This window comes from Furipterus horrens, unplaced genomic scaffold, assembly GCF_987537825.1.
Source record: "Furipterus horrens unplaced genomic scaffold, mFurHor1.1.pri manual_scaffold_11, whole genome shotgun sequence".
Taxonomy (NCBI): domain Eukaryota; kingdom Metazoa; phylum Chordata; class Mammalia; order Chiroptera; family Furipteridae; genus Furipterus; species Furipterus horrens.
Window position 1 is genome coordinate 76697127 of NW_028327181.1, and position 17330 is coordinate 76714456.

Consider the following 17330-nt stretch of genomic DNA (forward strand, 5'->3'; position numbering starts at 1 on the left):
GGAGGATAAAATACTGAGTTTTAATTATTCTCTCTCTAGTATAAATTCCCACCTGACCAGCAGGATGGGGGAGAATGGTCTAGCCCAAATGCTGCATAGGGCATAGGAGGAGATCCTGGGAACTTATAATGCCCCCTGTGCTGCTACCCCCCCCCCAAATGTGAGCTCTGCTGGACCTGATAATAATGTTTCATTTCTATAACAGCCTTCAAGAGCCTCACGCTTCCAGCCACACTCTCCCTGCTGTAATAACTCCTTCTTTCTGTTATTATAGATATCTTAACATTCTAATAAATTCTCTGTCTCTGTTGTACTCTTTTGGCAAAATAACCTTTCATGTAGCATTTCCCTAGTTTGGCAGTGATACCTGCCTCGCTGTCACAGTTCCCTCTTCTTAAGCTTCCCTAATAACCTTTCCTTGACTGTTGTGGTTCCTCAGGGATGTAACAGCTGTTTCTGTGCTTTTATTTTGCATACCAGGGAAGATGTCTTCCCTTGGTAGTTGCGTCTCTCAAGGGATACAGGGAGCTTTCCTGTCTTGCAGGCAAGCAGCCCAAAGGGACCTTTCCCATTAAGGGCTACAGTGTACGGATGGCCCCCTACCTGCGAAAAGATTCCAAGAAAGAATCCTGCTTTGAACTGACCTCCCAGGATAGGCGCAGCTATGAGGTAGGATGAATGGAGGAGATGGTGGTCCTCATCAGCATTGCCGTTTCCTTCCATGTTGCATGTGAGTGTGGTTGCTGTGCTGAGTGCCATTCTTTCTGTTACCTACTCATTTTCTACCAAGTCCTTCTCTCCTGACATGTTCTCACCTTTGCTGTGTTATGCCCTCCCTTCTCTTGTCTGTTGCCAATCTCAGCCTAGATACTGCCTCTGCGTGGCTCCCATCTCTTCAGCCCTCCTCTTCTTGGTCTTCCTCCAGAGGTGAGAGCCTTGTCTATTGCAGCACACAATCTAATTCCTCATTCACAGCCTCTAATTTCATGGCTTTCATTCCCATTCTTTCTATTTTTCAACTGATTATCTTCACTTCTTTCCATAAAGCCCAGGAAAAGAAAAATCTGACTGTCGAGCGAAAACGAATTTATTTTCCCATATTCATTTTGCTATCCAAAATAATCTTCCTGTGTGTGGATGCACTGCATATCTCTGGAAAGATTTCTAAGATATTGGTGACAATGATTACTGAGTAGTAATAGTGATAACTGAGGGAATAGACCTGGGTAGGAGTAAGAAAGCTTTATTCTTCACTGTATTCATTTTTCATATATTTTGATATAATATAAAATGTAATATAATATGTAATGTATTTTTTACCTATTAAAAATTAATTAAAGCAACTTAAAAATCCATCTATGAGAATACGGTGATTTTCAACAAAAAATGTATTTGTGTGTGTATATACATACTATTTTCTGCTTGTTGGTAATTTTTATCTTATCAAAATTTTACTAAGACAATTTAGAAAGCCGTTAGCTAACTTTTGGAAAAGAGGAAAACTATGCTAAGGCTAATATTAACCACTTATGTAACCCTTTGGACTCCAAGTTTTTCTCAACATTCATCCTTTTATGTTTCTTCAGTCTCTTAAACCTTATTTTCTTAAATAACCTAGGTCTTCATTATATAATTTCAAAAAAAATATTTTTATTTACACTATTCTATAAAATAATTTCTATGTATAAATGTATATATAAACTATTCTATAGAATTTTATATATATACATATATAAAACAGATGTATTCACTGGGTATGTTTCTACGTTATTTTTATTATTCAGTTCTGATGGTGCATCATCCAGATAAAACTTTATATGACAAGTCTAAATCCATTTCCCTAGACATTTTTATAGAAATGTGTTTTTATGAAATCAAGAATGACAATGTCTATTAATAAGTATTAAGCAGGAATATAGGTTTCTAATACAGCACATACCTTTATCTTACCCTAATGGCCAGATAATAAAAATGTTTTTCAGAAACAGTCATTTCAAGTTGATTCATTTAAAATAAAAAATTACTAAATGTTGATGCCTGACTGGCCTGTTTTGTGCATCAGAATGCAGAGTTTCTTTACCTCTTCTTTTCTTTCGCCCATTCAATCCAAGTCATTATTAGGATCTGTGGATTCTTCCTCTGCAATATCCTTTTGATCTTTCCCTTCTTATTATGCCCACAGCCATCACAGTAGTTAAGTCCTTATCACTTCACATAAAGGGTTAGCTAAATAGCCTTCCAGTTGGTCTTCTGTCTCCAACTCCTCACTGTTTCAATCCCTCCTGTTCACAACTACTGAATTCCCCACTCCTTTTGTTACAATTTATAGTGGCTTCTCATTGCCTACGTTGTAAATCTGAATTCCTGGTTTCCTCAACTCTTCTCAGACCCTCAACCCTTCAGCTTCATCAGTTATTTTTCTCCAGACAAGCTTATCTGCCTACCTTCCCCATACATGATGGTCTCATTCCTGATCTTTTGCACATGGTTCTCCCTGCCTTAACTGTCCAATTCCCTCCATCAGTTTCCAACAACTCTTTGTAAAATCCAACCAGAACAGCCCTCGCTAGGTAGTTCAGTTGATCTGAGCATCATACCGGTACACAAAGGTTGTGGGTTCAACCCCCAATCAGAGCACATACAAGAAGCAACCAATGAATGCATAAATAAGTGGAACAACAAACTGATGTTTCCTTCTTTCTTCCCTCTCTCTCTCTCTCTCTCTCTCTCTCTCTCTCTCTCTCTCTTCCCCCTCTCTCAAAATCAATCAATAAAAAATCCAGCCAGAACAGTATTGCTTCAACAAGCTTCCTGCATACTCTAGGCAACAAGTACTCCCTGTCTTCTGTCTTCTCTCAATATTCAGCTGTTACGAAATGCACCTACTTTATAGTGTTCCCATTTCATGTGTGTATGTTGTCTCCATAACTGATGCATTAATCTTTGAAGTTAGGAATTTCAGCTTGCTTTTGTTTCTATAAACTGTTATCAAATACATGTCTGATGAACGAATGGATAATCGAATAAATGCACATGGACTTAAATTCTGTACTCAAATAGCTGTGAACATTGGGTATACAAAATTGCTGAAGGGAAAAATCACTTTGAATATTTTGGTCTTTTTTTTTTTCCAAAATATTAAGCAGGCAAAGAATCCTGAGCTTTCAACATGACTCTGAAACTTAACTCACAAGTTCCCTCCCCTGAACCTCCCAGCAGAATTCAAGAAAATTTTATTGAAGGTGATAAATTAATTTCCTAATTTTTCTCTAGTTTACAGCTACTAATCCGGCTGAAGCCAGAGACTGGGTGGATCAAATAAGTTTCTTATTAAAGGGTAAGTATCATTATTATAGAAACAATACTTGAATGGATTTGCAGTTGAAGTTATGTAGCATAAATATAATCCACATGTTTCAATGTTTTTTTCTGCTCCCTTCTATCCTCCCTACCACATCCCTTATAACAAGAAAGAGTGCCACACATAAATCAGAAGGTAAAGAAACCATCAGCCTGGAGATGACCACTGATATTACTGTAGTGCATCACCTACCTACGGGCAAGTCTGTAATATTCATTATCACTAGAAGAAAAGATTCTGAAAACCAGCTCAGCTCAATTTAGTGTCTACTAAGCCCTTATATCCTGGACAGGAAATTTTTGATATCAAATTTAAGTCATCTAGATGCAATTTAGGTCCAAAATCATCTTGTTTTGGTCTTAGTAGGAAATAGAAATCTAAACTCCTCTGGGTGGCCTTCAGCAGCATTGGACATTAAAAACAAACTGCTATTCCCAACCCACAATAAAATGCTCCTTGCTTTAGGATGGGAAGAGTCCTATCTGAAGATGTTAAATGACTGCTCTTAGAGTACCCTCTGCTGGCCAGTCTGCAGGCACAGCAGTGGCAGTGGCCCAGGAAGCCTTGTCTGGGTGTGGCCTGGCAGGTAGAGATAGCCAATCTTGAGTCTGTCACTTGGCACCAGATGACCTTCATGATAGTATACATCATGGCAGGAGCCTGCCTCTACATAAAGTCAGAAATACCAACTTCGTACATGGCCCACAACCTGGGGAGAAGCACCTCTACCTAAAAACACCAAGGCTTTGCATCTGTTTTTTATTCTGCTCTAAGATTTTATTGTGGATAAAAAGGAAGAAGCACCAGAGCTTTAATTACAAGAATTGCCTATTTTATTCAGTTTATGCCTTTGCTATCACAAAAACAAACTATTGCTTCTACCAAGAGCGTCACGTATAATAGACTGAAACTAGGCAAACATGAACATTGATGGCGAGACTACAGGGTGCACTCTCATCTAGGTGCCTTAGATTTATGCGTGTAATATACCCCTAAGTGTGTAAACCTCAATAAAACTCAAAGCAGCTTTATTGAGCTGTACCCTGTGGTACTTTCAGAATCCCACATTGAAGAAATTATTCATTCCATTTTATTTTAAAACAAACAAAATAATAACATATGGTTTAAGCCACAAATGTGTCTTTGATCCCTTCCTCATATGAGGTGGCACCAGAATTCAGATGAAAATTGTTGCACAATCTTTATTAAAAGCCTAATCAAGCCAAACAGTTTTATTGTGTTTTGAAATGAACGTCGGATGTCTCTCCATCCTTTCCTTCCCTGGAGTACCCTGACTGCACTCGCCCATCCTGCAGAGGTCCCTCAGCAGGGTTTCAGAGAGCACTCTGTACTACACATCAGAGAATGAACCTTCCCAGTTCCCCATTAAAATAAAAAACCAATCTCCCTCCCCTGCCCTGGGCTCCCCAGTGCTGTAATGGCTCAACATCCTCTATGCGGTGACCCACTTTAAGGTCAGCCAGACTGTACAGTTGAAAAAGGACATGGTAACCACATCGCTAAGCCATTCCATTTGGTCTCGTATTGCTGTTATATTTTTTCCATATCTCTCTTTCTCTTCTTCCACTGTTGCCCTGTTTTCTGCTTATAAGAAAACTTGTCTGAAATTCTGCTGTGAGATCATGGGGGAGATGAGCTTCTGACAGCTCAGATGCCCCGCGGAAGTCACCATCGTTCCCACGGCTCTGTGCACCCTGGAGAAGCACAGGCTACCACTCTCCTGTCCACTTTTCTACTTGATGGGCAGCGCGGAGCACGCCGGCCCTTCCTCCTCCGGCCTGTTTTCCTCCCTTCACCTGTGCGTTCATTCGCACACCCATGCTTTTCACAGCTGCTTCATCCTGATCAAGTTTTATTGTGAGGAAGGATTTATGTTGATGGTTTAAACCTGATGCAGTGCTGGTCTGGCCTTTTCTGTAGATTCCCTGCCACCAAGGCCCACATTAGAAATAATAGCACTTAACCTGGTGTTTCATTTTCTTTTGACATGTTTTATTCTCACCCCTCCTCCTCCTTCTCCCTCTTTTCTTCCCTGCCTTATTCTTTTTCTCCCTATCTTGATTCATTTTCATCTCTCCCTTGGCAGATCTGAGTTCCTTAACCATTCCATATGAAGAGGAGGAAGAGGAGGAAGAAGAAGAAGAGATGTATGATGATATCGATGGTCTTGACTCCAAAAATTCTGGTTCCCAACGCAGACCCATTATCTTGCCTGGGAGTATGGGACTAAAGCAGCCCTCAGAGGAGAAAGAAGAAGAAGATATTTATGAAGTCTTACCAGGTGAGAAACTTCATCTTCTAATTAGCTTTCTCAAGTTTCAGAAACCTGGTACAAGAATATAACTCTGAAAACTCCAGAGGAAACCAAACCTCTAAAGGAGAGTATACAGGGAAACTTCATTGGAGCCTCCATGATTAGACATTCTCTCTTGCTCTGGGATCAAGATGCATCGATCAGGAAGGGTCTTTCATCTGTATCATGTGAAGTAATTTATTACATATGTCAATAAGGTGAAAGAGTTAAGAATACTTATGTTGGTTTCATTGGTTTACTGTGAGTTTGAGTGTGGATCATCAAAACTCTCCAGTTCCAACTTATTTTCTGTGTAATTGTGAGAATAATAGAAAGTTGTCTCAAAATGATGGATATTAAAAGTCCAAAGGCATATAGGTAAATGCTGACAAACCTTTTCTGTAACCCAGTAAAACCCTGATGGAGCACTACTCATTATTTCCTGGTTCAGATATACCATGAATCAAATTGTGTCTCTCACAAATAACCCTAATGTGGTTCCTCTGCCCACCATCACAGCAGGTCTGCTGTACATATTTCTTCTCTTCCAAAGGCATGAGAACTGGCATCTCAAAAAATGTATAGTCATCACTGCTTCCACAGAGCCCCTTCTTGCGGGGATAGCAGCAGCTGTTGAACAGTTCAGAGCACAGTGGGGGTCAGACTGTAGACAACCGAAGCCTGAGCCTTTTAATTGTGAGGTAGTTAGACCGCAGGAACGCTGAATCTTCAAGTCCATTCAGAAAGATGGCTCCTGTGGAAATTTGCCAGGAGTGCAGTGCTCTGCTGAGATATTCAAGTTAAGCCTAAATTTATAGCAATTTAAACTTCGATCCCAGATAAATTTAGGAACTAAGGTGAATCTAACACTTGAGCCACTAAAGACAGGGCTGGTTGCTAAAAAGCACCGTGAGTAAGCAACTTGTATTTTCAGGGCTTCCTCAGAAGAGGGTCCAATCCTGTTCTCTTCCCTGGGGGAGAAGCCACATCATTGCTTCCTGAGTCAAGGATCAGCGTTGTGGCCCCGTATTTTCTCATTGCTGGGGCCTCACTCACCCCCCCAAGCAGAGTCTGCTTCTTCTCCCAGCACTTCCAGCCTCCTCTGGTCCCAACTTCCCCAGCCCTTTTGTCGTGTTTTATTATGCAAATGATATCTTGGTTGAGGTCGAGCCATTTCTTGTGTCTGAAGTTAAAAAAAAATGATAATTTCCTCAGCAAGTCATCGTCGTTAATGAAGTTTTACAAAAACAGATACAACCAAAGGAAAATAAAATTTCACAGGTGATAAATTTTTCCAATTTCCCTGGCAGAATTCGATAGGATTGTTAAATTAAGAGTGAAGGTGTCTGTTAGAAAGCAACGAGCAGTGATGGGTAATTTTATAGAGTGGAAAATTGAATCAAATTGCTACATTAAAACACAGCTCCTCTGAGAATCTTCCCTTTCACAGTCTGCTCCATTGCAACAGCAGGGTGCAGAAATGGATCTAATTCACAACGCTCCCTAAAAGGAGATGTACTCCCCAACTTGGCCAGAATCTTCTTAGTGAGCTCGCATTCCTGCTCACTCCCACCCAGGCTTGGGGAAATATCCGGCTGATACTCAACTTTGGATTACAGCTGGGGAAGAGTGCTCTGGGAAAATGTCCCTGAATCACTCAGCCCTTCTGGGAGCAAAGGAGGACCTTGTTAGTAGGCCCCATGTTTAGTTCTCAAAAGACCCAGGGAAGAGGGGGCTGATGCTCAGAGAAGTGGAGCAGAGAAGAGTAAAAGGACAGAGCCACAAAAAATAAGATGAGTTCTGTCCTGGCTGGTGTGGCTCAGTGGACTGCGTGCCAGCCTGCAAACCAAAAGACTGCTGGTTTGATTCCCAGTCAGGGCACATACCTAGGTTGCAGGCCAGGCCCCCAATTGGGGTCCTGGGAGAGGCAACCAATCACACATCAATGTTTTTCTCCCTCCCTTTCTCCATCCCCTTCCCCTCTCTAAAAAATAAATAAGTAGATAATCTTAAAAAAATAACAAGATGAGTTTTGGATCATCACCTTACCCCAGGTGGGTCAATGAATATATGATTGACTTCTTGACCACCATCCTTCCATCCTTCCCCTGCCTTTGAAACTCTACCCTTGACCATAGTGGCAATGCCCAGGCTACCAGGGCCTTCCCCAAAAAACCATGCCAGTCCTTGGAATGGACTCCAAGAGCATGGAGACCGGTATGCTTTCTCAAGGAGGGCCACTTACCCTATGCTCACAACCGTCCCTTGGAAGTGAGGGAGGCCTCACTGTAGGTGAGCCAGGGTCTCTTTTTCTAGGCAACTAACTTGTTTATAAGTTTCCAAAGGACAGTGCTGTACCCAACGAACAGGTTTTTTCCTAAAAGCCTCTTTCTATCCATCACAATTTTTAGAGATAGCATTGGAGGTGAGAATATATTGGCATTTAATTATGATAGGAAATATTTCAGCCATAAGTCTCCATCACCCAGCTTCCCATCCAGTCCACTCAGATTGTTGCTTCTGAAATTGCTGTCAGTTTTGCACGTGCCACACCACCAGCCCTGGAGGAACTAAGAGGGAATGTGAGGCACTGAACATTGTCTCCCCTCTGCCACCGTCTTGCAAGATCACCTACCAAGCAGTGGCATGTCAGAGACAGCATGGCATCACAGGTGACTGTGCTGGCTCTAAGTCAGGATGGACCTGCTCTGCCACCTGCTAGCTGTGAAGCCTTAAGCAAGTTATCTGTCCTCTCTCTGTATGACTGTCCCATCTGTAAAATGGGGCAACAATAGTAGCTCTCATAGAGGGATGCCGTGAGAAATCTAGAACCAATGTGTGTAACGCTCTTAGAGCAGAGCCCTGGCATACAGTGAGCACCCAATAAATGCTGGTGTTTAAGTAGGAAGTGTGACTTCCTTGAAGAGTTAGGGAATGGCTTGTTCCCTGCCTCTGCCAACCAGGCCTGGGGCAATCCACTTGGAGGTTCAGTTGGACATTTTCAGCTCTAGGTATGAAGCAGGTGAAACTGAAAATTCTGAGCAGAAGGAATGTGGAACACACCTTCCACTCAGGCCCATTTTTATTGCAAGGACAGGTGCTAGGTAGAGGGACAGCCTTGTGCTAACATTGCATATCCATCAATAGGCAAATGACTTGGGCCTCTGGCATTTGTTTCATTATAATAGGTCAATGTGCTTTGTGGAGACTAGCATTGAAGCTTCTGTCTCCTTCCTCTTTGGGATGGGGCTTACACAAGCCTCACGGCCTCTGTGCTGAAGGCCTTGTAAGTGAGCTCTCCTTCAGTGGGCTTCCTGGTAGAGAGAGAAGGGCCTATAACACATAACAAGTCAACACAAAAATATTTTTTCCTAATCAAAATAACATATGGGTCATCAAATTAAATGTACTACATCACATTAATCATAGGATAATGAGCATTTGCTACATGGCGAGCCTTCTCCTTCCCATGAGAGAAAACCAGAGTACTCCAGGTTTTCAGCCAAGACCACAAAAATGTTCATTCTGGATCATGTGGTTTCAAGGTTAGTATCCCGTGGGATTTCTGAACATCCGTGTTGAGCATATGGGGGCCCTTGATTTTTAAGATCTCATTTGCAGCAGATTAAACTGCAGGGAACTACCACAAAGAAATGCTAATGCAATATGTGGAAAATGGGAGGCTTTTTCTCAGCCCTCTCTCACCCATCCCCAAAATTATTTTACAGACTAGCACAGGCCCAGTTTCACAATTCAAGATTCCATAAAAGGACAGCTTTTATCAGGTTTCTCTTTGGCCCTCAAGACCAGAACCCAGCAAGGTGCCTGAGGCCATGGCAGAGCTGAAACGAGGGCCTTGCCGCAGCCGCAGTGGCAACGGAACCCGGCCCCGTTCTCCAGAGAGATTACAGGAGGGCAAGCAGAGAGAGGGACACACAAAGAGCCCTCCCTGGGAATTTCTGTGCACATTCCAATGCTGCCCACACTGCCGCGGAGGGTTATTATAGACCCAGAACCAGATTGCTTTACAATAAAGCATATAACTGGGCTTGGGTTTTTTTTTTAATTTGACTCTAATGGAAACAAGCATTCTGTGGAATTATTTTCCCCTTGTCCAATTGTCCAGGCTCACATGAAGGGAAAACAGTGATCACTGGAGGTCTAAGGAAAGAAAAAAAGCAGACTGCCAAAAATACAAAGATTATGAAGAAAGCGAATTTCAATTTCACAGAAAAGCAACACCACATGGGGCGGACATCAAAGGAGAGTCAGCGCCACCATCAAGCTCCCTCTGAGCTCCCGGCCTCTTCTCTGTCACTCCCAAGCACACTGGGTCCTAGTCACACGGTGTTGTTTGGCCAGCACCAAAACCAGAATCATGCTGTTTTCTTCTAGATGGAATGTCCCCCACTGATCTCAGCTGATGAAATCCTACACATTGCGCTCGAATGTGTCTCCTCAGTGACTCAACTGGAATTGAGTTCTGTTTTAACCTTTACCGCAGGGATTTGTATTCAGGTCTTTCTCCTCCCAATTAGTAGGCGCTCAATTATTATTTGTGAAATTAAGTTCAGTGCATTCCAAGTATTGCAGTTAGCAGCAATTGAATTTAATATCTTGTACATCAAGACCATACCACAGAGATAGGATGCAAATATTTTAAGGTAGCAGTTGAGATTAGCAAATACACACCGGAGAATTAAATGTGTTATTAGCATCTTGTTCGTATTTTCCATGTGGTCTAAAGGGGTGCTATAGCATCCACAGATTTATAACATAGATGTGCATGCTGTGGAGTGGTTTCTAATTCTGCTTTTCTGCATGTTCCCTTTGCACTTCGAGCCTATTTCTGTTGCATCTGTCACCAGAGCACCTTGACATCTGGTTGCACATTGATACAGTTGGCATTTTTTAAGCTTCTGTCACTTTGCTTTGTATGGGGAAAGTGATCTCCCTCTTTCTGATCTAGTCATTTTTTAATGTTATTCTCTCTGCACTGGTTTAGGCAATGTCAGAGCAGCACTTCAGAAAGGAGCCAGGTGTCATGGGAAGCTGGCGCCTCTCTGTGCCTCCCAAGTGGAGTCAGTGTCCTGTTCCTTTTCAGCCTCTCATTAGCATCCCTGACATCGTGCCAAGAGTGTTGATTGAAATCAAATCTCTGGATGCTAGTGCTCATTTGTGATGCCCCATGGTTCTCTTACAGGTTCGCACAGTTAACAGAATCTTCCTCAACTGTTTTCCCAATTGAGATGAGATATTTGGGAATCAAGCAGAGCATTTAATGTAATAAGTGGACAATAATCTTTGGAGGTTAATTTGTTTAAAACCTATGTAAGGTTGGGGTCCCATATGCCCTGTTAGGAGCAAGGACCATTGTAATCTATTACTGTTTAAAGTTGAGCTAGCACATAAATTTTCATTCTCTCTTAAATGAAGATGTATTTCAGTAGATGTAATGCTGAGATGCCTAAAATATTCTTCTAAAGAAGTACAATAAGATTTTAGTCTAAAAATTTTTTTTTCAAAATAATCTCTTTAAAACTAAAGCCTCACATTGCAGATAAATAAAAATTAGAAATTTGGCTGTTTAACCCATCCTCTTCTGTGAGCAATGAGACTTTTTGTCCTATTGCTATGTAATCGGTTTTCTTGGCTTGGAGTTTGAAACATACCAATTTGGTTTCATTGACGGATGCAAGATGAATCGTATGCCTCTCTGTTTATATCGTGCCCTCTACAGCTGGGAAGGTGCTAAGAGGTGTGCCCTTCACCACCAGCTGTGGCCCTTTCTTTTACTATGGGATGGGACCCCCATCCTCACTCTTTCAAAGACAGCAGAGGCACAGCACCCGGCCTCTACCATCGACAGCTAAGCTTCTTGACATGAGCCCACTTTCAGCCACCTGGGAAGGACAATGTTAGATAGAACACATGTGCGGTTGGGCGCCTCCCCATTCACATCCATCACCGTAGAGCTTAGCAGTGGTGGTGAGTGATATATAAGATCTCCAGCCAACATTTTGCTTTCTTTCTAGGTGACTCCGCAGGTGCAGTGGAAATCAGAGTACTTGGTCTGAAATTGAACCCCATAGAACAGATATTTATTTTTTCCATTTTTGTTTCATGACTAGATTAAGTGCTGTTGCCTGAAAGGATAAAGGAATCAAGTTTTAGTTTTCATTTTTATCATTGCAAATACATTTACATTCTCCTATTTTACAAATGCAAAGAGCAGGCAAGCCACTTTCAATAATTTATTTTAAAATCAATGCTAATGAGGTTATGTCTCGTCAGTGGCCGAGTTTTACAATAAAGTCTGATTTATTTAGAAAAGATCTTTGGTGTAGCTTCCCATCTAATGGTGGTGGGAAGGAGGTAGAGTAGCAGGCACAGTGACCCTCCAACTTCGGATCCAATTTGTAATTCACAGCGGAGATCTGACCCAATTTACATTGATTAGAATTGGGAGGAAGAGACAGCTGCGCACAGACAGCAGAGGTAGAATAAACGCTCTCTGCGAAAGTGCCTAAGCACAGCAGATTATTGGGCTTTGAGACTGAGTTGCTTGATATCAGCAAAAGAGCTTCTCTCTGTCCAAATTATTGGGTATCTCTAAAACAGAGGAAGTGCCAACTCTTAAGAGTTGTTTTCAATTAGTCGCATGTCAAAAAGGAAAATGTCATAGCAAAGGAAGGAAGGAAGTGGGTGAGTAACAAGAAGACAATGTGCAAAAAATGATGTTTAACATGATTTATTTTATCATGATCTGTTTCTGATATTTTATTTCATTCCTCCAGTATCTCACATCTTTATTCCTAATGGTGGGGTGCAGAAAGCACTACAAGGGGCAAGTAGGAAATTCTCTGCTGCTTGGTCATACGTGGACATAAGAAGAATTGAGTCAAAGTATCTTGTAGGGTAAACATATATACATATATAATATTTTTTCCTTGATAACCAGGTGACGTATTCCCTCAGAATATTAATACCTTGGTTTATATTTTTGCAGGGGAACTATATCATTTTGTATGTAAAATCAATTATTTCTTTAATAATCTAAAATATTTTATGCTGGTTTTTTCTTATTTATGAGCTTAGAGTTTATTTCCCCCAGTCTGACATATCAAAATTTATATTGCCCTATAAACCTTATATTTTTTAAAACATGGAGGGACTATCCGCAAGCCATTTCCTCAAAAAGTTCCATTCAATGGCATCACTATGGGGAAGCAAAACAGGTACTTGACCTAAGACCCAGAAAGAGAAAGGAAAGGAAATGTGGCCAGAAGAAACTATGTATTCAGCCCTCAAAATGATACTAATTATATCCCATTCACTGTGTGTGTGTGTGTGTGTGTGTCTAAGGAGTCATGCTTTCTTTATAAAGGCCCAATGCTATCAGATAGTATGAAGTCTGAGATGAAGTGGGTTAATGAGTATAAGAAACACAGCCCAGTCATGTTGTGACTTTGACCATAGAAACACTTGACTGGAGTTAGACAATAGCACTGACTTAGAACCCATTGTGTACCTATAGCAGTTAATTAAAAGACCATTCCAACTGCCTTCAGGAGCTTACACTCTAATGAACAAGGCAGGCTGACTAGCACCAGTAAAAAGATAACTACAAGCCCCAAGTACTAGGAACATAAAATTATGTACATGATCAGCTTCTGTTACAGCTGAACAAAGCTTGTTACATTAAGGACTAATTAATCACAAAGGGTTTAAACATGTGCTCAACTTCACACACACAAACACACCCTAAGTCTGGACATTTACATGGAGGTAATACATTTTGAAGAGAATTCCAGAAGAGGAGAAGGAATAAGGTTTGAGGAAAAGGACTAGGATGTAGTGACAGGCTCCCGAATAATCCAATGGATTGGAAGCTCCGCGAGGACAGGGACCGTGCCAGCTTGTCCAGCTCCTAGTGCAGTGCCTTGCATATGGTAAGCACTTGACAATGCTTTGTGAATGAATGCACAGTACAGGGCGGGACGAAGGGTAGGGCCAGTTTGAAGGTGAGAGATGATTTTTTAAGAAGAACATGGTAATTATTTTCTTAAAGAAGAGAGGGTGGTGAGTTTAGAGGTACGAAGAACACAAAACTACCAACCGTTAACTGCTAATGCTGATGCCGTTTGTCCCCTCAGATGACGAGCTTGATCTGGAAGAGGATGACAGCGGTACGGGACAAAAAGGAGGTATGAGAGCTTCATACGTGTTCAGGCACTGGGTAGGACATTGGGGCTTCTGACTGGAGAAAGCACCTTCCTTATATTACAGGACTCACTGATTAAGAAGATACTGGTGTGTCGGCCTCAAAAGCCCCAAATAAGATGACTAGATAGGCAAATATCTTGACTTTAAAAGCAGCCACCCATTCACTTTAATTAATGTTCCCAGAACAGCTAACATTTATCCTACAGAGGGTGGAAGCCAAACCAGGTATTTATTTTTTCCTATCAGTATTTCTGAAATCAGTACAGGGGAAATAGAATTGCCTCATCTCTAAGAGATCAGGGGATTGAGAATGGAAAGAATGGAAATGTCTCCTCTCTGAGAGGCCCGGAGATTGTAAGTTCAGAGGGGAATGGAAATGTGTCAGATCTGAAAAGTGAACGTGGGGTGAAGGATAGAATTGCTTGGTGACGCTGACTTCTGATGGCCGGGTTTGATTCCAGGCACACTTGGAAATGAATATGTAACAGGTTTGTTGAATACAAAATTACATCTTATTGCTTCAGGCTGTTAGTGAGCCCATCCTTTGTAAGGTCAGGTGCCTCTCGAAAGCCTCCTTAAGTGGACCAAGGACCTATCCTCTCGTCATCAGTAAAGGAATGTGTTGCAAGGGCCACCTGAAGGACATCCATTCCATTAGCAAAGGCTTCCTTGTGGCTGATTTAGATACTGGCTGATTTTTTCTTAGAGATTCTATTAAAGTCTTAAGCCTAGGAGTTCTTTTCCTCTTCCTCTCCCTGGTCCCTCTCCATTTCTCTGTTCTTATTTTTTCCCTTTCCCCTCTCTCTTCCTCTCCTTGTGCCTTTTCCTCTCTTCTTTATCTGCTCAGCAAAGCCCCTTTCCTTGATTCATTCTCTAAGGGAAACGAATATGTAACAGCTTTAGTGAAGGAGCCAACCTCATAAAAGCCCAGCTTCTCCCAAGGGAAAGGAAAGATAGCAGAGTCATGTGCTAAAGCAGGAGAGAAAGAAAGGAGAGAGGCGAGTGTTAGTGTAGCTTCAAGTAGGTACCTCATGACGATTAACACGTGTGATTTAGTCCATCCTGAAACCTATTTTCTGCTGTTTTCTACTTGCTGTACAGACTTCCAACAGAAAATCTGTTTCCTGACCAACCCATGTCTCATGTTTGTCTTTTCTCCACTGACTTCCTACACTTCATTCAGGAAGCTGCAGTCTTCTGGCAAAAGTCTCAAATTCAGCTTCAGACTCCTCGTTCATCGCACTTCCTCCTTCCACCTCTTTCTAAGGTTCTAGCTGGGGAGAGGGACGTTGAGGGGAGACTTATTTCTTAACTGTTCCAGCAGCTATAATTCAAGTACATTTTTTATATTTAAAAAACCCTTTTGTTTCTTATGTTTCCTGCCTCCAAAATAGGTGTTGTTAAAGTGTAGTGAGTTCTAAATATGTTTCTATGGTTTATACTTCCCACCAGTTATAATGATTGGTGATTTAGTGATTTAAAGACAGAGGAGGACTTTCACTCTCTGCCGAATCTGAGGCAGGAATTTTTATTATTTGTATTTACTTATTTATTTATTAAAGTCAGATCGTGCCTTTTTTTCAAAGGAGCTATAGAAACAACCTCAAATATGTAACATCCAAATGTCATCATTTAGCGTTATAACAATAAAATATAAAGGTCTGCGAGAGGGTAGGCAACCCCAAGGAAGGCATGAAAACGGCAGGAAGCTCTGGAACAATGTGAATTCTTATGGACTAGACAAGCTACACAAGATTGACTCACTTAGTTTTTCATAGGTGACACTTGCCTTTGGGGGGAGGATCTTTTTCCTGAAAGATTCTATGGTTAGGGTTACCTTTAAAATTTATTTTCCCTACCATTCCAGGGATTTTGTTGCCGAAATTCTGTGCTCTTCAATAATGGAATCGCTAACATTTTTAGAGCCCGGCTAGATAGTATCAGAAGAAGGGGAAAAAAAGGAATTCAGTTTATCCTTATTGGGTGTTAATGACCCTGTAAGATGTAATTTCTTTTATTTTATTCTGTTACCTAGAAAATCTATCACAGCCTTGTAGTATTGATTGTTCAATCTATAAAGAGCTTGGTTTACAGCATGACTGTTAGTAACAGGGTTATTTTAATGAGTGACTCTTCAACACCTCAGATATTCACTAAATTCCAACCCGTCAGTCTAACAGTCTAACGCTAAGTGTCTTCGGCGATGAGAGTTTATCTCCCTTGCCTATCATGAGAAGGCAAAGCCCAGGTAACCAAGAACAAAGCTCATTCTGTGTTATGTATATGAAAACTACTGGCCACGTGCCTGGGTCTGCCATGTCAAATAAAAAGCAGGGCTGAGACACAAGTCATCCTTACTTACATCAAATCCCTGACCAAGGAAGATCTTGAAACAGTGTATTTTCACTCTAAAATTGTGGACAAATTGAGCCAGAGAGGCATCCACGTTCAGTAGTTTCTGCAGAGTAGAAGAATGGTCGCTGATGAGCATCCCATCCCTGAGGCATCCTTTCCACTTCGGAGTCCACCAGTTGAGTGCACTCTTACACGTAGAATCAGAGGGAAGCCACAGAGGTATTTTCAGCTCTTACTTTTTGAAACTTATTTCCCAAGACCAAAGATGAGTTGATCATCAGCCAGCTACAATTTTGGCCCAATAAAAGGAGCACAGGTGAGAATCTATATCTGTGAGGGGTCCCACTTCAAGATCATACTTACAACATTAAGGAACATAATGACTTCAAAACTCAAGATTAAAGAGCTATGAAAACAAGCAAATGGTATTGTTCAGTTGCTCTTCCTGTTCTGATATCATAGTCAATAAGCTTGGCAAATTTTTTCATGCATTTCCTTCTTTTAAAAAAAAAAAATGCCCTAACGTCTTGCTACATTTTTCTTTTACTTTTTCAATTTATTGATTTTTAGAGAGGGAGAGAGAAATACAGATTTGTTGTTCCACTTATTTATGCATTCACTAGTTGATTCTTGTATGGGCCCTGACCTGGGATTGAACCCGCAACCTTGGCTATTGGGACAACGCTCTAACCAACTGAGCTACCCCAGCTGGGACCATTTCCTTCTGAATTAGTTAATATGGTATAACACTGCTTTAATGGGCTGAACACAGTGACCTTTTCAAGTCCCTTCCAGTGGGCCACTGCTTTGGTCTTCTTTGTCCAAGTCTTACTGACCCAGGCTCTAGGAAGGACTAGCTTTATGTGTCTTCTCTTTCTGTCTCTCTTTTCTACAATTTTTAAGTAGTTGTACCCAATGCCAAGCCTTGTTGGCACAGTCCCTTTGCTCCTCACATGCTGACCTGCCTTTAAGCCTCTTTTTCTTGGTCACAGCTTGAATTCTGGACTACTCAATGCCCCCCAAACAAAAGCTCATGGTGACATTTAAAACCTGGAAGGAACAGGCAGGTTCTGT

At 41.4% G+C, this 17330-nt stretch overlaps 1 protein-coding gene across 1 annotated transcript in view; it reads left to right on the top strand.

The window, feature by feature from the left end:
- The window catches only part of SKAP1 (src kinase associated phosphoprotein 1), a 263400-nt gene that overhangs the window by 220130 nt on the left and 25940 nt on the right, over positions 1-17330 (top strand). Inside the window, exons 7-10 of the mRNA XM_090292391.1 lie at positions 545-669; positions 3274-3337; positions 5469-5663; positions 13832-13882. Coding sequence (XP_090148517.1) covers positions 545-669; positions 3274-3337; positions 5469-5663; positions 13832-13882 — 435 coding nt within the window. The remainder of the gene's footprint in view (positions 1-544; positions 670-3273; positions 3338-5468; positions 5664-13831; positions 13883-17330) is intronic.